The sequence below is a fragment of the Marasmius oreades genome, chromosome 1, assembly GCF_018924745.1.
Source record: "Marasmius oreades isolate 03SP1 chromosome 1, whole genome shotgun sequence".
Taxonomy (NCBI): domain Eukaryota; kingdom Fungi; phylum Basidiomycota; class Agaricomycetes; order Agaricales; family Marasmiaceae; genus Marasmius; species Marasmius oreades.
In genome coordinates, this window is record NC_057323.1 from 4,335,963 (window position 1) to 4,351,834 (window position 15,872).

At 47.6% G+C, this 15,872-nt stretch overlaps 6 protein-coding genes across 7 annotated transcripts; 4 read left to right on the forward strand and 2 right to left on the reverse strand.

Moving 5' to 3' along the window:
- Window positions 1–283: 283 nt before the first annotated feature.
- Window positions 284–1,577, forward strand: E1B28_001577 (uncharacterized protein; the record flags this gene model as incomplete). The annotated part of the gene is made up of 3 exons (XM_043147524.1): window positions 284–520; window positions 567–1,028; window positions 1,090–1,577. The coding sequence occupies 3 exons, from the start codon at window positions 284–286 to the stop codon at window positions 1,507–1,509; spliced, it is 1,119 nt and encodes a 372-aa protein (XP_043016234.1). The 3' UTR covers window positions 1,510–1,577.
- Window positions 1,578–1,858: 281 nt separating this feature from the next.
- On the forward strand, window positions 1,859–3,073 carry E1B28_001578 (uncharacterized protein; the record flags this gene model as incomplete). Its single annotated transcript, XM_043147525.1, has 3 exons — window positions 1,859–2,089; window positions 2,140–2,601; window positions 2,654–3,073. The coding sequence occupies 3 exons, from the start codon at window positions 1,859–1,861 to the stop codon at window positions 3,071–3,073; spliced, it is 1,113 nt and encodes a 370-aa protein (XP_043016235.1).
- A 119-nt stretch (window positions 3,074–3,192) lies between these two features.
- On the forward strand, window positions 3,193–6,306 carry E1B28_001579 (uncharacterized protein; the record flags this gene model as incomplete). The annotated part of the gene is made up of 10 exons (XM_043147526.1): window positions 3,193–3,536; window positions 3,603–4,037; window positions 4,095–4,252; window positions 4,305–4,421; window positions 4,481–4,570; window positions 4,619–4,989; window positions 5,047–5,160; window positions 5,209–5,385; window positions 5,440–5,882; window positions 5,946–6,306. The coding sequence occupies 10 exons, from the start codon at window positions 3,193–3,195 to the stop codon at window positions 6,304–6,306; spliced, it is 2,610 nt and encodes an 869-aa protein (XP_043016236.1).
- A 421-nt stretch (window positions 6,307–6,727) lies between these two features.
- E1B28_001580 (uncharacterized protein) lies at window positions 6,728–8,368 on the forward strand. Of its 2 annotated transcripts, XM_043147527.1 has the most exons (6): window positions 6,728–6,929; window positions 6,978–7,198; window positions 7,252–7,702; window positions 7,758–7,975; window positions 8,033–8,287; window positions 8,344–8,368. In XM_043147527.1, exons 1-6 carry the CDS (start codon window positions 6,736–6,738, stop codon window positions 8,352–8,354), a joined length of 1,350 nt encoding a protein of 449 aa, XP_043016237.1. In that variant the 5' UTR covers window positions 6,728–6,735; the 3' UTR covers window positions 8,355–8,368. The 2 variants fall into 2 exon arrangements, with proteins under 2 accessions (XP_043016237.1, XP_043016238.1); XM_043147528.1 differs by having other exon boundaries at window positions 6,728–7,198.
- Window positions 8,369–8,432: 64 nt separating this feature from the next.
- Window positions 8,433–10,907, reverse strand: E1B28_001581 (uncharacterized protein; the record flags this gene model as incomplete). The annotated part of the gene is made up of 12 exons (XM_043147529.1): window positions 8,433–8,488; window positions 8,540–8,584; window positions 8,642–8,787; window positions 8,850–8,988; window positions 9,056–9,162; window positions 9,225–9,348; window positions 9,405–9,476; window positions 9,531–9,569; window positions 9,626–9,722; window positions 9,785–10,043; window positions 10,100–10,124; window positions 10,184–10,907. The coding sequence occupies 12 exons, from the start codon at window positions 10,905–10,907 to the stop codon at window positions 8,433–8,435; spliced, it is 1,833 nt and encodes a 610-aa protein (XP_043016239.1).
- Window positions 10,908–11,314: 407 nt separating this feature from the next.
- On the reverse strand, window positions 11,315–15,781 carry E1B28_001582 (uncharacterized protein; the record flags this gene model as incomplete). Its single annotated transcript, XM_043147530.1, has 17 exons — window positions 11,315–11,467; window positions 11,546–11,604; window positions 11,663–11,726; window positions 11,779–12,132; window positions 12,193–12,283; window positions 12,344–12,604; window positions 12,656–12,801; window positions 12,871–13,012; window positions 13,068–13,115; window positions 13,171–13,324; window positions 13,374–13,966; window positions 14,032–14,178; window positions 14,231–14,302; window positions 14,364–14,453; window positions 14,510–14,927; window positions 14,978–15,034; window positions 15,085–15,781. 17 exons carry the CDS (start codon window positions 15,779–15,781, stop codon window positions 11,315–11,317), a joined length of 3,546 nt encoding a protein of 1,181 aa, XP_043016240.1.
- Between the last annotated feature and the right edge of the window lie 91 nt (window positions 15,782–15,872).

The following is a 15,872-nucleotide window of genomic DNA, read 5'->3' on the forward strand; positions in this document are numbered from 1 at the left end:
AAGATATGTACAAATTCGTTCCAATCTAACTTACCATATTTGGTAGTTCCTGGCTGCCTCACACTTCTCCCTTTTCTTCGGATTCCGAGCAAACCAGGTCTGTAGCATAACGGATGTTGTGGATACAACCGCATGGATAGGTGCCTGCCAACCGGAACCTGCACGAGTCAAGCCTGTCAAGCGGCCCCGGAAGCCCAACTTTTCCTCTAAGGACAACGAAACAAGTCGATATTTGATCCCAAGACCTGAAGTAACTGCCACTCGACATCAACCTCCGCTCAGTATGTCTTCAACAACTATAGCGAGAGATCTCGCCAAACTTTCCGACTTACGAGAGTATCTCGAAAGCACTCCATTTGGCGCCGAAGAGATCGCTACACTCTCTGGTGGTAACGCAAATTTCGCCTTTCGGATCAAACTCAGAACAGCATACGATGGGCGATCAACGATGGTTGTAAAGCATGCGAAGCCGTATGTGGCCAAGTTGTTGGATAAAATCCCTTTCGATTTGGAACGACAGGTAAGTAATCGTGTATCATCGCGTACGGATTCTAAACTGCAGACAGAGGTTCGAGGTTGAAGCACTCAAACACGTTCACGCCTTGAATCCCCCGGAGTCTCTCGTCACTGTCCCTCGAGTATATCATTTCGATGAAAAGGAGAGTGTCATTATCATGGAAGATTGTGGAGTAGACTCTGTTACGCTCAAACAGTTCTTGGTCGATGGACGGTGCACACCTGCTCTAGCAGAGAAAATCGGTGGCGCTTTAGGGAATTTCTTGGGTGGACTTCACCACACATGGGGCACAAATAATGCTGCACGTTTGCTTGAAACACTGCGAGGGCATAAACAAGCCAAGGAAATCTGTGTTTGGGCTGTTTATGGGAGATTAGGTTCGACGATCAAAGGAGAGGATCCGATGTCCAACATATCAGAAAATCCACCTGCAATTGGAGAAACAGAATTCAAACGGATGGAGGAGATTGGAAAGGAGATTTCAGCTAATATGTTATCTGCAGAAGATGATGTGAGTTTGTTCCCGGGACGAGATGAGCCAGGAATCTGAATTAACGCTTCTCTTCCTCCAGTTCGTCATGGGTGATTTCTGGACCGGCAATATTCTTCTTGACCTCGTTGACGGTGGTTCCGATATCAATCACATCTTTGTCGTTGATTGGGAGGCGGCGCGCCCTGGCCTGCAGGGATTAGACGTTGGTCAGTTCTGCGCTGAGGTTGATCTCACTCGCCGATTCCATCCCTCGAACGCAAGCGTTGCTTCGAAGATGATAACCTCATTCTATCATTCGTATTCAAACCTGGATGCCAAGAAAAATGTTGCGCTGTATCAGAGTGCCCTCGCTCACTGGGGAGCCCATCTGATCGTCTGGACTCCACGAGTGCGATGGGGAGGTTCAGAGGAGACCCGAGTCGTGGTCAAGGACGGTGTCGAGCTTTTATTAGAAGGATACGAGCGTTCAGAAGATGGTATAGAGAGGAAATTCCAGTAGTACGACATTGGGTGTTGTAGACTGCACATAAATCCGTCTGAATAACACTTTTGTGTGGTTATTCGACCTGAAATTGGGATCCGGACGACTCGGAGATGTAGTGGACGCGTGGGATCGCTTCCGCTTCAGTATACGAAGATGGATCAGTTCAGCTCTGTCAGCGCGCGGATATTGTGGATACAAGAGCACTGCACCTACCCACAGAGTATATAACTGATTTCGGACCTTCGCTATCTCAACGAGTCAAACCTGTCAAACGGCCCCGAAACGCTCAGGTCTTTTATTTAAGGAGGCTACTTACATCCTAAAGGCCAGACAAGACCTGGATACAAATCAACCTCTGCTCGGCATGTCGACCATAGGGAGAGATCTCGCCAAAGTTTCCGACTTGCGAGAGTATCTCGAAAGCACTCCGTTTGCTGCTGAAGAGATCGTTATGCTCTCTGGCGGTTCTGCGAATTATGCGTTTCGAATCAAACTGAAAACATCATACAATGGAAGATCCACGGTGATTGTAAAGCATGCAAAGCCTTATGTGGCTACTTCCTTGCATAGATTCCCATTCGATCTGGCAAGACAGGTGAGTCGTGCATCGAGTACTCTGGATATGTGATTCTGAACTGCAGAAAGAGGTTTGAGGTTGAAGCACTCAAACACGTTCACGCCTTGAATCCCCCGGGCTCTCTTGTCACAGTCCCACGAGTGAACCTTTTCGATGAGAAGGAGAATGTCATTATCATGGACGACTGTGGGCCAAACTCTGTTACGCTCAAACAGTTCGTGATCGACGGACAGTGTACGCCTGCTCTAGCAGAGAAAATCGGTGGTGCTTTAGGGAGTTTCCTGAGTGGACTTCACCATACATGGGGCAGGATGGGCGTTTCTCGTTTGATTGAAGCCCTACGAGGGAATGAGCAGGGAAAGCAGATCTCTGCTTGGGCTGTTTACGGGAGGTTGAGTTCGACAATCAGAGGAGAGGATCCGATGTCGAACATATCGGAGAATCCACCTGAAATTGGAGAAATCGAGCTCAAAAAAATGGAGGAGATTGGAAAGGAGATTTCGGCTGGTATCCTGTCTGCAGAAGAGAACGTGAGTTTTGTACCCGAGACTCCAATGAACCCTGCTCATTGACCCTTCCAAGTTCGTCATGGGCGACTTCTGGACCGGTAATATACTTCTTGACCTCGATGACGGTGGCTCTGATATCAAGCACATCTTTATCATTGATTGGGAACTTGCAAAGCCTGGCCTGCATGGTTTGGATGTCGGTCAGTTCTGCGCTGAGGTCGACCTCATTCGCCGATTCCATTCATTGAACGCAGATGTTTCGTCGAGGATAATAGCTTCCTTCTTTCACTCGTATTCGAACCTGAACGCTGAGAAAGACGTTGCGCTGTATCAGACTGCTCTCGCTCACTGGGGAGCTCATTTGGTTATCTGGACGCCGCGTGTGCAATGGGGAGGTCCTGCAGAGACTCGAGTTGTTGTTAAAGACGGCGTCAAACTGTTATTAGAAGGATACGAGTGCCCTGAAGATGGAATTGAAAGGAGATTTCAATAGGAATGTTGTGTATGTAGTGCCAGCGATAACCATAATTTGTTGATCCGCCCCCCAATAACTTTCCCTGACATTGAACTACGATCACGTTCAACAAGGGACCCGCCGAAAGCGCTGAACTCATGGAGCCCAGTCCAACTGAGCTCTATCTTCCTCAATCCTTTCCTTATCCTATAAAGATCACTTCTATTGACGCAAACGTTGCGGAAAACGTTGAACGCGGCAGACGTCTTCTAAGCTACTCATTCACTTCTCTTTCGCGTGTTTCGGGATCCAAACCCGAGACCCGCTTTGGCACTTGGGATTGTGCTATCGAAGGATCTCTTCAGAAATGGAATATCAAGCCAGGAGAAACGATATCCCAACGACATGCGAAGGAGAAACCTGTTGTTGTCATCATTGAACCCTGCAAGCATGGAATGCAATTGGGCGGACTATGCGTATTGTGCGGAAAGGATATGACAAAGTGCGTGTACCCTCAGAACTTGTTCCGAAATACTAGAGCTTATTCTGGGTCGTTTCTGTTTTCCAGTTCGGATTATATAGGCTTCTCGGATGCATCCAGAGCATCTATACAAATGACTCATTCTGCATTTGGCCCGACCGTATCTCTAGAGGAAGCCCAACGAATTGAGCGGGAGACTGCAGAACGATTATTGAATTCCAGGAAACTCTCCCTCATCGTCGATTTGGATCAAACAATAGTACACGCTACGGTTGACCCTACTGTTGGTGAATGGATCTCAGAAGGCGAAGCTTGGGAGGCCAAACACGCCGAGAAAACCTCCAATGCTGAGGGCTCAGAGAAGGCTTCCGACGAAGAAGAGTGCAATCCGAACTGGGAGGCTCTTAAGGATGTAAAGAAATTCAGATTGGGCCCTGAATATCTCGGTGTCGGCTCGTCGCAGAAGGGTAAATCTGCTGGCAAGGCGTTGGACCAGGGATGCATGTATTACATCAAACCGAGGCGAGTCCTCCTACCGTTACCCCGATGCTACGCGATTATACTTAGCTTTAATATTAGACCTGGTTGGAACGAATTTCTAAAGATGAACGCAGCGAAATATGAAATGCACGTTTATACCATGGGCACTCGTGCCTACGCCGAACAAGTCTGTGCTGCCATAGATCCCGATGGATCCATATTCGGGGGACGATTACTTAGCCGAGATGAGAGTGGAAGTGAGCTGAAATCCTGCTCTTTTAATTTCGAGTCAACTCACAAGACACTTAGGTCTAACACAAAAAAGCCTTCAGAGGCTCTTTCCTTGCGATACATCTATGGTCGTCATCATCGATGACCGCGCTGACGTCTGGGAATGGTCTCCAAATCTCATCAAAGTCATACCCTGTGCGTGTCTCCTTTCGTCCAGTCCACTTCAAGAACGCCCGTCTTATTATCATTTGTAGATGAATTCTTTATTGGGATTGGCGATATCAACTCTGCATTTCTGCCCAAACTCGAGCCCCTGACAGGTGCCACGCCCTCACCAAACGCTCGTAAGTTTCTACAATCATTGGTGAAACTCTCCTAACATCTTCCCTCAGCTCCTCCCAAAGCATCCGAAGAAGGATCTGAAGTCCTGGCGCCAGACCCGCTAACCCCATCTCAACCTGAGGATACCCAGAAACTCTCGAAACTCTCGAAAGAAGTTATGATGAACGAGAACTCGCTCGCACTCGAAGCTCAAGTTGAAGAGCGGCCTCTGGCTAAGCGCCAGGAGGAACTCCAAGATGCCCCTGTAGAAGAAAATTATCACTCTGAAACACCGTCGAGCGATGTCGAAAGCTCACCGTCGAGCGATCACCCGGACGACGGCAGGGATAAAGCTGTGCCTATTCCAGTAGCAAAGCAACAGAAGACCCCACGGAAAGCTTTGTTGAAGAATGATGATAGAGAACTGGATCGCGTCAATAACGTGCGTACTATTGGTTCTGTCCGATACAGTTTTTCGGCATTGACCGTGTATTCATAGCTCCTGGACGAGATACATCGACGATTTTTTACTGAATATGACAACAAGTCATCTAAAGACCACAAGTCGAACAAGTCGAGGACATCAAAGAAAGAGGTGGCATACGATGTGACAGTCAGTACAACTCTTGAGCTCGACCGACATCAACTCAACTTTTCCTAGCGAATCATACCTAGCATAAGATCCGAGGTATTGAAACGTGTACATTTGTTGTTCTCGAGCGTGATACCTCTCGATACCAGAGCAGAGAGCACGGAAATATGGAGAATGGCACACATGTTCGGTGCAAAGTGTTCAACAGAGCTCACTCCCGACATTACCCACGTCGTCGCCGCTAAGGTCAGGGTTCCGTTCTTCCGTTTGATTCATGTTATCCTAAGAACTCATTAATAGCGCGGGACAGTCAAAGTCGAAGCCGCTCGAAAAAGAGGGAACGTCAAGGTCGTATGGTTGGCCTGGTTCACGGATTCAATAGCGCTCTGGAGACATCAAGATGAAACGCCATACCTTCTTGACGACCCTCCCGTGGCAGGGCCAAGCAGTAGTCCCAGTACTAGTCTTAATCAAATATCATCTGATCCCGATATCGATGACGATGAGGACTGGGATTTAGAAGCTGGTGGTACGGGTGGGTCTACCTCTGGGATAAGAGGTGGTGGGTCTTTTTCAGTTGACCAAATCAATTGGGGTGATATTAACGACGAGGTTGATGCCGCGATGCTTGAGAGTGACGATGAAGAAGAGGATATGATTGATATAAAAAGTGAGAGGAGTGGAATACGGAGCGGGAATGTTTCTGAGGATGAATGGTCGGATGAATCGAATAGTGCGATAAGGTGCGAGGAACAACGTCAATAACTTTTGAAAAGTTGCTGATCGTTGATACTTTGGTGGATCAGTGCTAACAACTCTCCTCGCCCGAAGCGGAAAAGATTACGAAGCTTGACGCCTTCAGAAGCTGGACTCAACGGAGAAACTGATGTACTTCGCTCGCCGTTGTCCAAACGTAAGAAACTTGCTGCAGATAGGTCTGGCTTTTCCAGGCTGAAAGAGGCGATCAGCGCAGAGGATCTTCAAACTGACAGTAGGACGCAAAGTGATGACAGCAGTAGTGGCAAGGGCAGCGGCCGAGCGACACCTATGGCCCGAAGCCCGAAATTGAGGGTACTGGATGATATGGACGACGGAGAGGAAGAAGATGACGATGATGATATCGAAGATGACTTTTTAGCCAGGGAGTTGGAAGAAGACTGGGGGTAGTGGCCACGGTCTCGATCACCGAGGTCCCTCCCAATTGATTTGCTATCGTTGGATGCTGCTGTGGTGCTCTAAAAATTATTGTATCCCTTATTTCTTGGTCTTTCTTTCCTGCTTATCTGCTTTCGTTTTCGTTTCTTTCCCAGCTGACTGTTGTAATTAGTATATACTAATATGCGATAAAGTGTCCCTGGGTGTCCAAACAAGCAGACATCCGAGGGCATATGCGACGATACGGTTGCGGCTGATTTCTGGAGCTTCTCAGATGAATCTCATCCGAGAGAAGATGGAAAGACAAAGTATGTACGGTCGGCACTAGTGTGAGACACGAAGAGAAGACTGTAAGCATGTAAGTGGCAATACCATTGAAAGAGCGAAAAATATATCCAATGATGTATGTAGAGCTGATCAAGGGGAGATTTACGTCGCAATATGCCTCCTCCTCCATCAAAACCCAACGAACCGGTGGATTGGCCAATCCCAAAATTCAACCTCCGAGTCGACGATTTATCTCATTCAGGTGTTTCTTTATTCTTCCGAAACGTCGAGGCTCTTCCTGCGCTGAAAGATGCCGTCCTATCGTCCTTCAAATGGCTCTACAGTACCCCTGACAAGGTACCCACCAAGTAAGAACCGTCTGCTCTCGGGACTCTGGTTCCTTATGGTTCATAAAGTGTCAAGTCAATACTCTTGGTTTTGAGACCTATGGAAGGGGTTGCATATACCTGTGGAAGCGCAAGTGAGAAAGAGATCCATCTTTCATTGGACCACATCAAGAATTCGGAAGCCCGAGCGAAGGAAGAGATCCTGGGTGTTATCACACACGAAATCGTACATTGCTATCAGTACGATGCAAGGAAGACGTGTCCTGGAGGTTTAATTGAAGGCTTTGCAGGTACGCACTGTGCTCCTTCGATATCATCTGAACAAATTTACCTAATCTCTTAGATTATGTTCGCCTACGTTCTTCACTGGACCCACCTCACTGGAAACGAAATGGGGGAGATAAACACAAATGGGACGCCGGATACGAAACCACTGGATATTTCCTCGACTGGATCGCACGCACGCACGGTGAGGATAAACTACGTGGGTTGAACGAACGTATGAAGGATGCGAAATACGACGAGAAAATGTTCATTGAAGTGACGGGGAAGTCGGTACACGCTCTCTGGAAAGCTTATTCTCATGAATTGGATATCCCCGTCCCTCCCCCTCCCCGACCCAGGAATCCGACGACGAATTGGCCGGAACCGCAGTTAAATTTTCGCGTCGAAGACCTCGAAGATCCAGGAGCCAAAATTTTCTTTGAACATATCAACCCGATCACAGCTCTGAAAGAGGCAATGGCCTCGACATTCAAATGGCTCTACGCGGAACCCGAAAAAGCTCCTAATGAGTAAGCTCCCAGGTGAAGCTTTTTGGCAAATCTGTTCTCAACTGGAGGCTTCCAGTGTCGATTCTATATTACTAGTTCTGCGAGCTATGGATGGAACAGCATATACCACCGGTTCCTGGGCGAAGGAAATCCATATCTCTCTGAACCACATCAAGAATTCGGAGAAGAGAGCTAAAGACGAAATTCTGGGGGTTCTAACACACGAAATGGTCCATTGTTGGCAATATAACGCGAAAGGGACGTGTCCGGGAGGCTTGATAGAAGGTGTTGCTGGTGAGTAGTTCTCCCGACAACACATTGACGTTACTTTACTAAAGATTGGTATGCCAGATTTCGTTCGCCTTCACACATCCTTAGCTCCGCCCCACTGGAAACGCAGTGGTGGAGAGAACGACAAATGGGACGATGGATACGAGAAAACTGGATACTTCCTTGACTGGATTGGGCAGAGTAAAGTCCGTGAGCTGAATGAACGCATGAAAGACGTAGAGTACGACGAAGAAGCACTATTCGTCGCTGTGGCTGGTAAGACAGTCGCTCAGCTGTGGAAATCATACTGCGAAGAGGTGGGAAAGGGCAATGGAGGTCGGTGGTCAGTCCTCTCTTGGAGATCAAAGACTTGAGTGCATTCCAATTCTCAGCTACTGTTTGACTTTGTTCGCCTTACACTACAGGTATATGCCTGGTTTGGTAATGCTATTTGTTAGGCGGTGAACACCCTCTCGGGCCTTCACGGATCCGGTGAATACCGTGTCCCAAATACGCCTCCCTCCATGGCTCTGATCTCTGTAGGAAATAATGAGAGTATGGGGAACTACAGGTAAAAAGACAACTCACGAAGTGCAACGTGCTTCGTATGGAACCGATGAAGTGCAAGATTACCTGAGATATCGAAATGGCCTTATCAGCCCACACCAAACACTAGAACGCGCGACTGACCCATGATATACCACAACCCCGGCACACCCAAATCCTTGAATGTCCCGTGAAGTTCTCCCTCTCCGTCTAAGCCCCATATCGGTTTGCACCTGTTACCAACTTCTTCCCCACAGATCTTGCGGATGTACGTCCGAACGTCACCAAACCTGACATTTAGAGAGTGATAAGTACGGGAACACCTTCACTGGACCACAATATATGCATATACCCAGTAGCAAACAAAACGACATCCGCAGGCAACTCACTCCCGTCCTCGAACCGAAGTCCAGTCTCTGTGAAGCGTTCCAGTTTACTGTCGCTCTTGAGTTTAATCTTCCCATCGATGATCATTTGGCTTGCTCCAGTATCTACAACAAACAGGGTAAGTGAACCGATCCAAACAGACCTGTATCATGGCCAAAAAGTGAGACTTACCCAAATAATACCCTCCTGCTCTCGCCCAGGCAAGTCGCCCAAACCCAGAGCCATCCAGACCCCAGTTTGTTCTGAACCCACGTTTTGCGAGACCGTCTAAGAGTGGTCTGTAAAACAGAAAGGGGGAAAAGTCAGTAATGAAGTTGAAAAGGAAAAATATCCACTTGACTTATCGAGCTCGGCTATTGCTTTGACCTGCCGCTGCGCTAATCCGGAATGTAAGAATTCATTAGGGAACGATGCGTTAAGTCTATCCGCAAGGTCCGTCGGTGGAGCATTTTCGGTATAGAGATCTGTTTGTCGAGAGTAGTGAGTGCGTTATCCTATTCCTGGAGTTAGGATCACAGACCTTCAAAGAGTACTTTCCAACCATTTTTAGTGCTCATGATATAGGTTGAACTACGCTGGTACATTGTTACATCTAAAAATATTCGTCGGTGATTGAACAATACGAGGTAACGAATATTCTGCGTACCAACCCCGTTAAGACAGAAGTCAGCAGCGATATCGTGTGCTGCAAGGCGAGTCAGTTGGACAAACAGTACAGTTCAAAAGAACGGCTCGACCCACCTGAAGTGCAAGCACCAATGACGACAACCTTCTTCCCAGCATGGTCTGCAGCGCTTTTATGGTCAAACGAATGAATGATTTGCCCTTTGAATTGGTCCTGAATACGGAAAACGATGAATACCGATATATAATCGAATGGATCGACGCGAATTCTCGTACCATTCCGGGATAAGAAGGCATGTTGGGTACACCAGCCGCGAGACCAGTGCAAAAGACAAAGTGTTTGACGTGATTGAACACGCGCTCCTTTCCGTCTGCGAATTGTATAGTGATTTTCCATTCCTTGGTCTGTTCGTTGAGAGATGCGTTAGTCACAGTCGATGACGTCCAGAGGTTCAATTCCATGGCTTCGGCATACCCCTCAAGCCAGCCGGCAAGTTTCACAGATGGACTGTAAACCGGCCAAGTGGGCGGGAAACTTTTGAGGTGAAAGTGAGCAACGCTGCCTTCCCGCACGTCATACTACAGGCTTACGGGAGATAGGGCATGTGGTCATACCCTGGAAACGCGACTTAGAAAGACACGAAATCTTCAGCGATAAGACAATTTTTTACTCACAGACCGGATCATGAAGACACAACGCCTCGTATCGATTCCTCCAGTTATCACCAACTTTGGCATTTTTCTCAACAATCAGATTGTCCACTCCCAGGGCTTTCAAACGAGCACCGATTTCCAATCCGGCTTGTCCCCCTCCCATGATCAATACGGCCGGTTCTCGATCTTCAAAAGCGACTTCCTTTTCCCTCTTCTTCGTCCATATACCGTGGCTGGGTTGATCATTACGCCGTGGACCAATCTGTTCTGGAAAGTCCTGCAATCCTTCGAGGTTCGTGAACATGCAGTGACACTTCCAAGAGCCATCCGATTGAGGTATCAATCGTCCTATCCCCATTCCCACTCCTACTTTGCCGACTTTAAAGTCGAACATGAATTGGATCCATGCTAGATCAGGACCGGGACGTTGTAATCTCAGAAACGCATCCTCTCTAAGTTTCAGAGCATCGAGCTGGGATAAATCCAATCGATCGGTAAGAAATTGCTGGATCTTATCTCGACCGATGAACGTTCGGAAATCCCAAGTGAGTGCTAGCATATCGCGCCAGTAGGACTCGCGAGCGAACAGGCTAGTAACACCGTCGACATTGTTGGAGCTGACATGCTGGGTGAAGGAAGAGAACCATTCCCGAACAATCTTGATCGCGTCGACACCATCCGTGGGCGGCTGCTGGATACCAAGATAGTCGAAGGTGGGGAGTGGGAAGAGTTTAGGATTAGACATGCTGGGGGTGATGTGAACAAGTCAAAGGAGATGAACCTCCTTCAAATACCCAAACATTATTACCTCCCAGTTTGGTCTGTGGCAGGTTCCAGAGACACGCAGAACGTAAATATTACTCCCATGACAGGAAAAATTTCCCCTGAGATAGGTTTAGTAGCTCCCACGGCAATTGGACAGAATGCGGCTTCTACCGGGTCTCGAGCGGCAAAAAGCGCGTGGTGATCCAGAGTTTGCCATGCTCAGTTACAATTCTGTAGCTAGATTGTATCTCCTTCAGCTCGTTTTTGAACCAACATGTGGCATAGTCACCGGCAATTTGTAAGATAAGATAAACCCCGATATTGCCATGAGACATTCCATCCGCTATTCTTGCCAACCAAAATATAGAATACCTTCATAGATCCAAGTCAATCCTTTTCCCCAAACATAATCCTCAGATTCTCAATACTTTCCGGATTCCCTTTGCCATTCCCACTACCCGAACCGCGGAATGCCTCCTTCACGATAGCCGTCTTCCGTTTTTGTATCTGAATGATACGGCCCTCTATCGTATCGGATATCTATGTACATGTATAAAGTGAGTAAGGACCGGGGAGGGAGACAGGGGGAAAAAGAGAGAAAAAAACGACGTGACTTACAAGAAAATGTGTTACATAGACCGACTTTTCCTGCCCGAGTCGGTGAACACGGTCGATAGCTGTTGTAAACGAATCGTTAGTTTGGTTCATTTCAACAATCACTGAACCACGACCAACCTTGGTTTTCAGTGGCCGCATTCCACCAACAGTCCATCATAAAGACATGATTCGCAACTGTCAACTGGAGATATCAATGAGCAGCTTGACACAGACACCACGAGAGAAATACTTACGTTCAACCCCACTCCACCAGCCTTTAAACTGATCAGCGCAACTTTCGGCGTACGTGATGGTTCCTTGAACGCAGTAATCACCGCGTTTCGTTTCTTAATATCCATAGACCCATCATAACGGTAATAATCAAACTTCTCCCTCCTCATCCCTGTTTCCATGAGATCAAGAAAACTTGTAAACTGGGAGAATACCACAGCTCTGAAACATGGATCTTGATCACGCAACCGACGGAGGTGATTCGTCAGAGCGGTCAACTTTGTAGAGGAAGTGAAATCATTTCGGCGAAGGATTACCTCCGGTTGTGGGTTTTGCGAGGATGGCGGAGGACGGATGACTTCCATCAGGGTAGTTTGCTAACAAGTACAAAAGGGATTAGCTGAAGGGAAAATCGACGATGTCAGGGTGTAATCAACCTTGATAGGACCCCGAGAACAATTGGGACACTTCGTTTCTTCACCTTTGGTTTCGCAGGTTGCGATATACATCATAATGCAATCTTTGCAGCTGGATTCATATCCGCGAAGCTTCAGGATATATAGCGTTGTCAAACAACTCCGAACTTACCACTGATGCATACACTCGGGAATGACCATAGGCATATCCATAACGTCCAGGCATATTGGGCATTCTGCCGTTTCGTCCTCGTGCAAGTTCACAAGTACTGTCTCCGCAAAAACGTTGCTCGTTTCATCATCTCCCGCACTTTGATCTTCGCTGAACTTTTTGATTAACTCGTTAACGTCAACTGTACCATCACCGGTTGGTGAAAGTGCCCGGCCACCTTCGTCCAAAACGAGACTGGGGTGAAGAACAGCCCGGCGAAGCCTATCAAAGAGCGATGAACGAGGTGAAAATAAGGACGGGAGGAAGACACACTTCATAATCATAGCCAAAATATTAGTGTAGTTCTTGCTTAACAGTCCCTTCGCGTTCAGTGAGTCAAAGTTACGTTTCACAGACGAGTAGATTGAGTCATAAATCTTTCGTTCTGCGGGTGAAAACTCGAGCAGTTCAATTTTGACCTGCACAATCAATCATTCTTGGAACATTGAAGAGGAACAAAAACAGATGGAATGGATGATGCTACATACCTCTTTTGAGGGCAGTTCGACAATCCTCTTCCCATCCTCATCCCTCATATTCTTTTCTCTTCGCAGTAGAATCGACTCCAAGATGACCTGAACGACTTCGATCGCTTTCGGATCGTGCGCCAAGAATGGGAGTGATATGAAACTAGGAGAAAAAATTGTCAAGAAGACAATTCAAGGAACGAAGGACAACCACGTACGATCGGAAGAAGGAAAAGTCGGACCACGGCTTGAAATCCAAAAATTTCCTGCGACGCGAGCAAGGTCAAAGGCAGAGATAGTCCTAATGGGTAAATCACTCACAAAAGTGAAAACAAATCATCAAGTTTATTTACAATCGGGGTACCCGTTACGGCCCATCTCCGTCTCGCCTTCAGTGCGTAAACGGCTTTTGCGGTTTTACTTGTTCGAGATTTGCATGCATGTGCCTCGTCAAGTACAACCCTGAGCCATTCGACTGGATACACCCTCAGTTATTGCTCCGTGTAAGGAACACCTGGACTTACTATCATAGATCGAAGACGACGACTTCTCCGACTTGCCATGCTCCGAAGCTAATGTACCGTAGGAAGTTACGACGACTTTGATCGGGGACATCTTCCTCTCCGATAGCTTCTCTTCATCCTCATCATCGATTATCTCTTCGGGTTCTTCATGCTCGACGAAGGCCTCCAAATCATCTCGATTCTGCCCATGCCAAACCCGCACGTCGACAGTCCCAGGTTTGCTAGATCTTTCAATTTCCTCTGCCCATTGGTTGATCAAGGAGGTAGGTGCCACGATAAGCGTTGCTGAAGGTGGCCTTGATCGTTGTCTCGCACGTTTAGTGATGGGGCGGAAAGCACTGTTGAGTTTGAGCTGTCGATGTTTTGTAGCAGAGGAAGCGCCATCTATCGGTTCATCGGTCCCGGGAGTGGTTTGAATAAGGGCGGATATCATGATAGTTTTGCCCATTCCCACTGCATGAATACCATCAGCAGTCTCACCACTCAAATCTAGGTGAAGTCCACTTACTTTCTGTGAGCGAGTGATGGATAGCCATGAAACATGCATCAGCGAGGTGTACAAATGGAAACGAAAAGAACGATGTTCACCATCTCTGCCGTGAAGAAAGGTGAGCTCAAGTGAGAATGGATTCGTTTCGATATGTCCGTTAGTACTCACGCTAGAATCCCTCCCTTGCAATTGCGCTCCGCTTTAGGGAAAGCCAAGCTCAATTCTCCTGAATAAGGGTTGAAATAGAAATATTGCTCGTTCTCATCTGTAAGATCGATAATGCCCTCTGTGCTAGGCTGAATAGGAAACAGATATCTGGATCGACGCGGTCACGCTTTGACGATACTCTTCGCATAATAACTCTTACTCGCTCCATAGAGGATGCATCGAAGACGGTTCACGTGCATCCGCCTTTCCTGATTCTACGGAATTCATCCACCTGCAAACCAAAGAGTGACAATGGTGAGAAGGAATTGAGGGTGAGCATCGAAACCACGAACAATAACGCTTGCTTCTGGTATCCACGAAGTTGTAGTGCGAACGACTCTGCAGGTTCCATTGTACCCATTTGGCGATCGTGATGCTGCGCCCTGCGATTCCGTCTGTCAACATAGGAAGGTATAGCATTTTGGGAACGGGGACCCACTTTCTATATATCATATTGATGTCATTACTAGAAAGCTCTTCGCCTTCTTCGACTTCAATCTCTTCGCCGTCGCCCACAGTTTCAGTTCTCTTCTTCCCGGCTTGGCTCTGGGTATAGATCTGCGTCGCTTCTTGCTGGAGCTCTTCCTCCTTGTTCCCAGTAACGCTGGCACCTGCCTTCGGTCGAAGGCCAAGCACATCAAACATCTTCAACATAGCATTTTTGCGTTCTCGGAGAGCTGTTTCCTCGGCTGTTTCGATCCCTTCGCCCCAGAACATGGTGGGCTTATCGGAACTTGCGGAATCTTTGTGAGCGAAGGCGGAAGGGAGCAAGAAAACGTCAATAGAGGCTATCAGTTCACAGCCGGTGTTAAGTTTGTCCGGGCATTCAGTCATTTTGGCGCGTAGCTCGACGACACCTATTAGACGTCAGTAAAAGTTGGACGGCATACGTAGCCTTGATTTTCACCCAGATCGAGAAGTTTTGATGCCCACCAAGAAACCTCTTGCGGCAAGCGACCGAATTCTACAAAAAGAGGTTCAAATTGGTAAAACAGAAATAGGGCTGCTCCTCACCAAAACCCTTCTGATTGACGAGCCGCACAATTGTATCAGCTTTTTTCTTCTTGAAATTTGCAGGCTTTGACTTCAGCATCGAAGTCAACGACATTTGTTTTTTACCGTCCGACTTCTTCTTGCCGTTCGCGCCATTCTTCTCCTTTCCGGACTTTGAGGAGGCATTGGAATCATCGTCATCTCTTGCTATCCTCACGATGTCATTCCTCTTGACATATCCTTTGCCTGACACTGTACTCCATGCATTCACAACGAGGAATTCCCCAATAAACGCAGGGAATTTTACATCATCGGTTGAGGCTGGCGGTGCAGTAGGTGGTGGTGTTGGAAATATCCGACGTTTTTTCGCCGGCGGAGGTTTAATAACTTCGGCTTTCTCTTCGTCACCCTCGGAGGAAATAGAAATGTGCTCTGAGATCGAACTACACGGACTAGAGGGATGTGGCAAGTTCTCGATACCCAACATCTCGTCGTCAGTCTTCAAATTGTCCTCTGACTTCATCCTTTTGAGTGGCTTCGATAAAATATCCCGCTCAAATTCAAGGCCTTCATCGTCACTGTCATGCAAAAAGAGTTTCGCATCCTCGATTTGGTCTGAGATTGGAGACGGTGGTCCATTCATTTTGACGTCTTCATCTTCGTCAGAGTCTGCAAAGAACAGTCCAGCAGGGGGTCCATCATCGGGGGAATCGTCCATGGCGGTATTTGAGAAAGCTGTCAAACGCGACAGAGCTTTAGCCGACGCGTCTGAAGCGGTCACGACGCGTTAGAGTAATCGGACAACAAGA

Coding starts and splice junctions, on each gene's coding strand:
- E1B28_001580 (XM_043147527.1), top strand. CDS start 6,736: ATGCCTCCTCCTCCATCAAAACCCAACGAACCGGTGGATTGGCCAATC. Junction 6,930..6,977: donor CCTGACAAGGTACCCACCAA/GTAAGAACCGTC, acceptor TGGTTCATAAAG/TGTCAAGTCAATACTCTTGG. Junction 7,703..7,757: donor CCCGAAAAAGCTCCTAATGA/GTAAGCTCCCAG, acceptor GGAGGCTTCCAG/TGTCGATTCTATATTACTAG.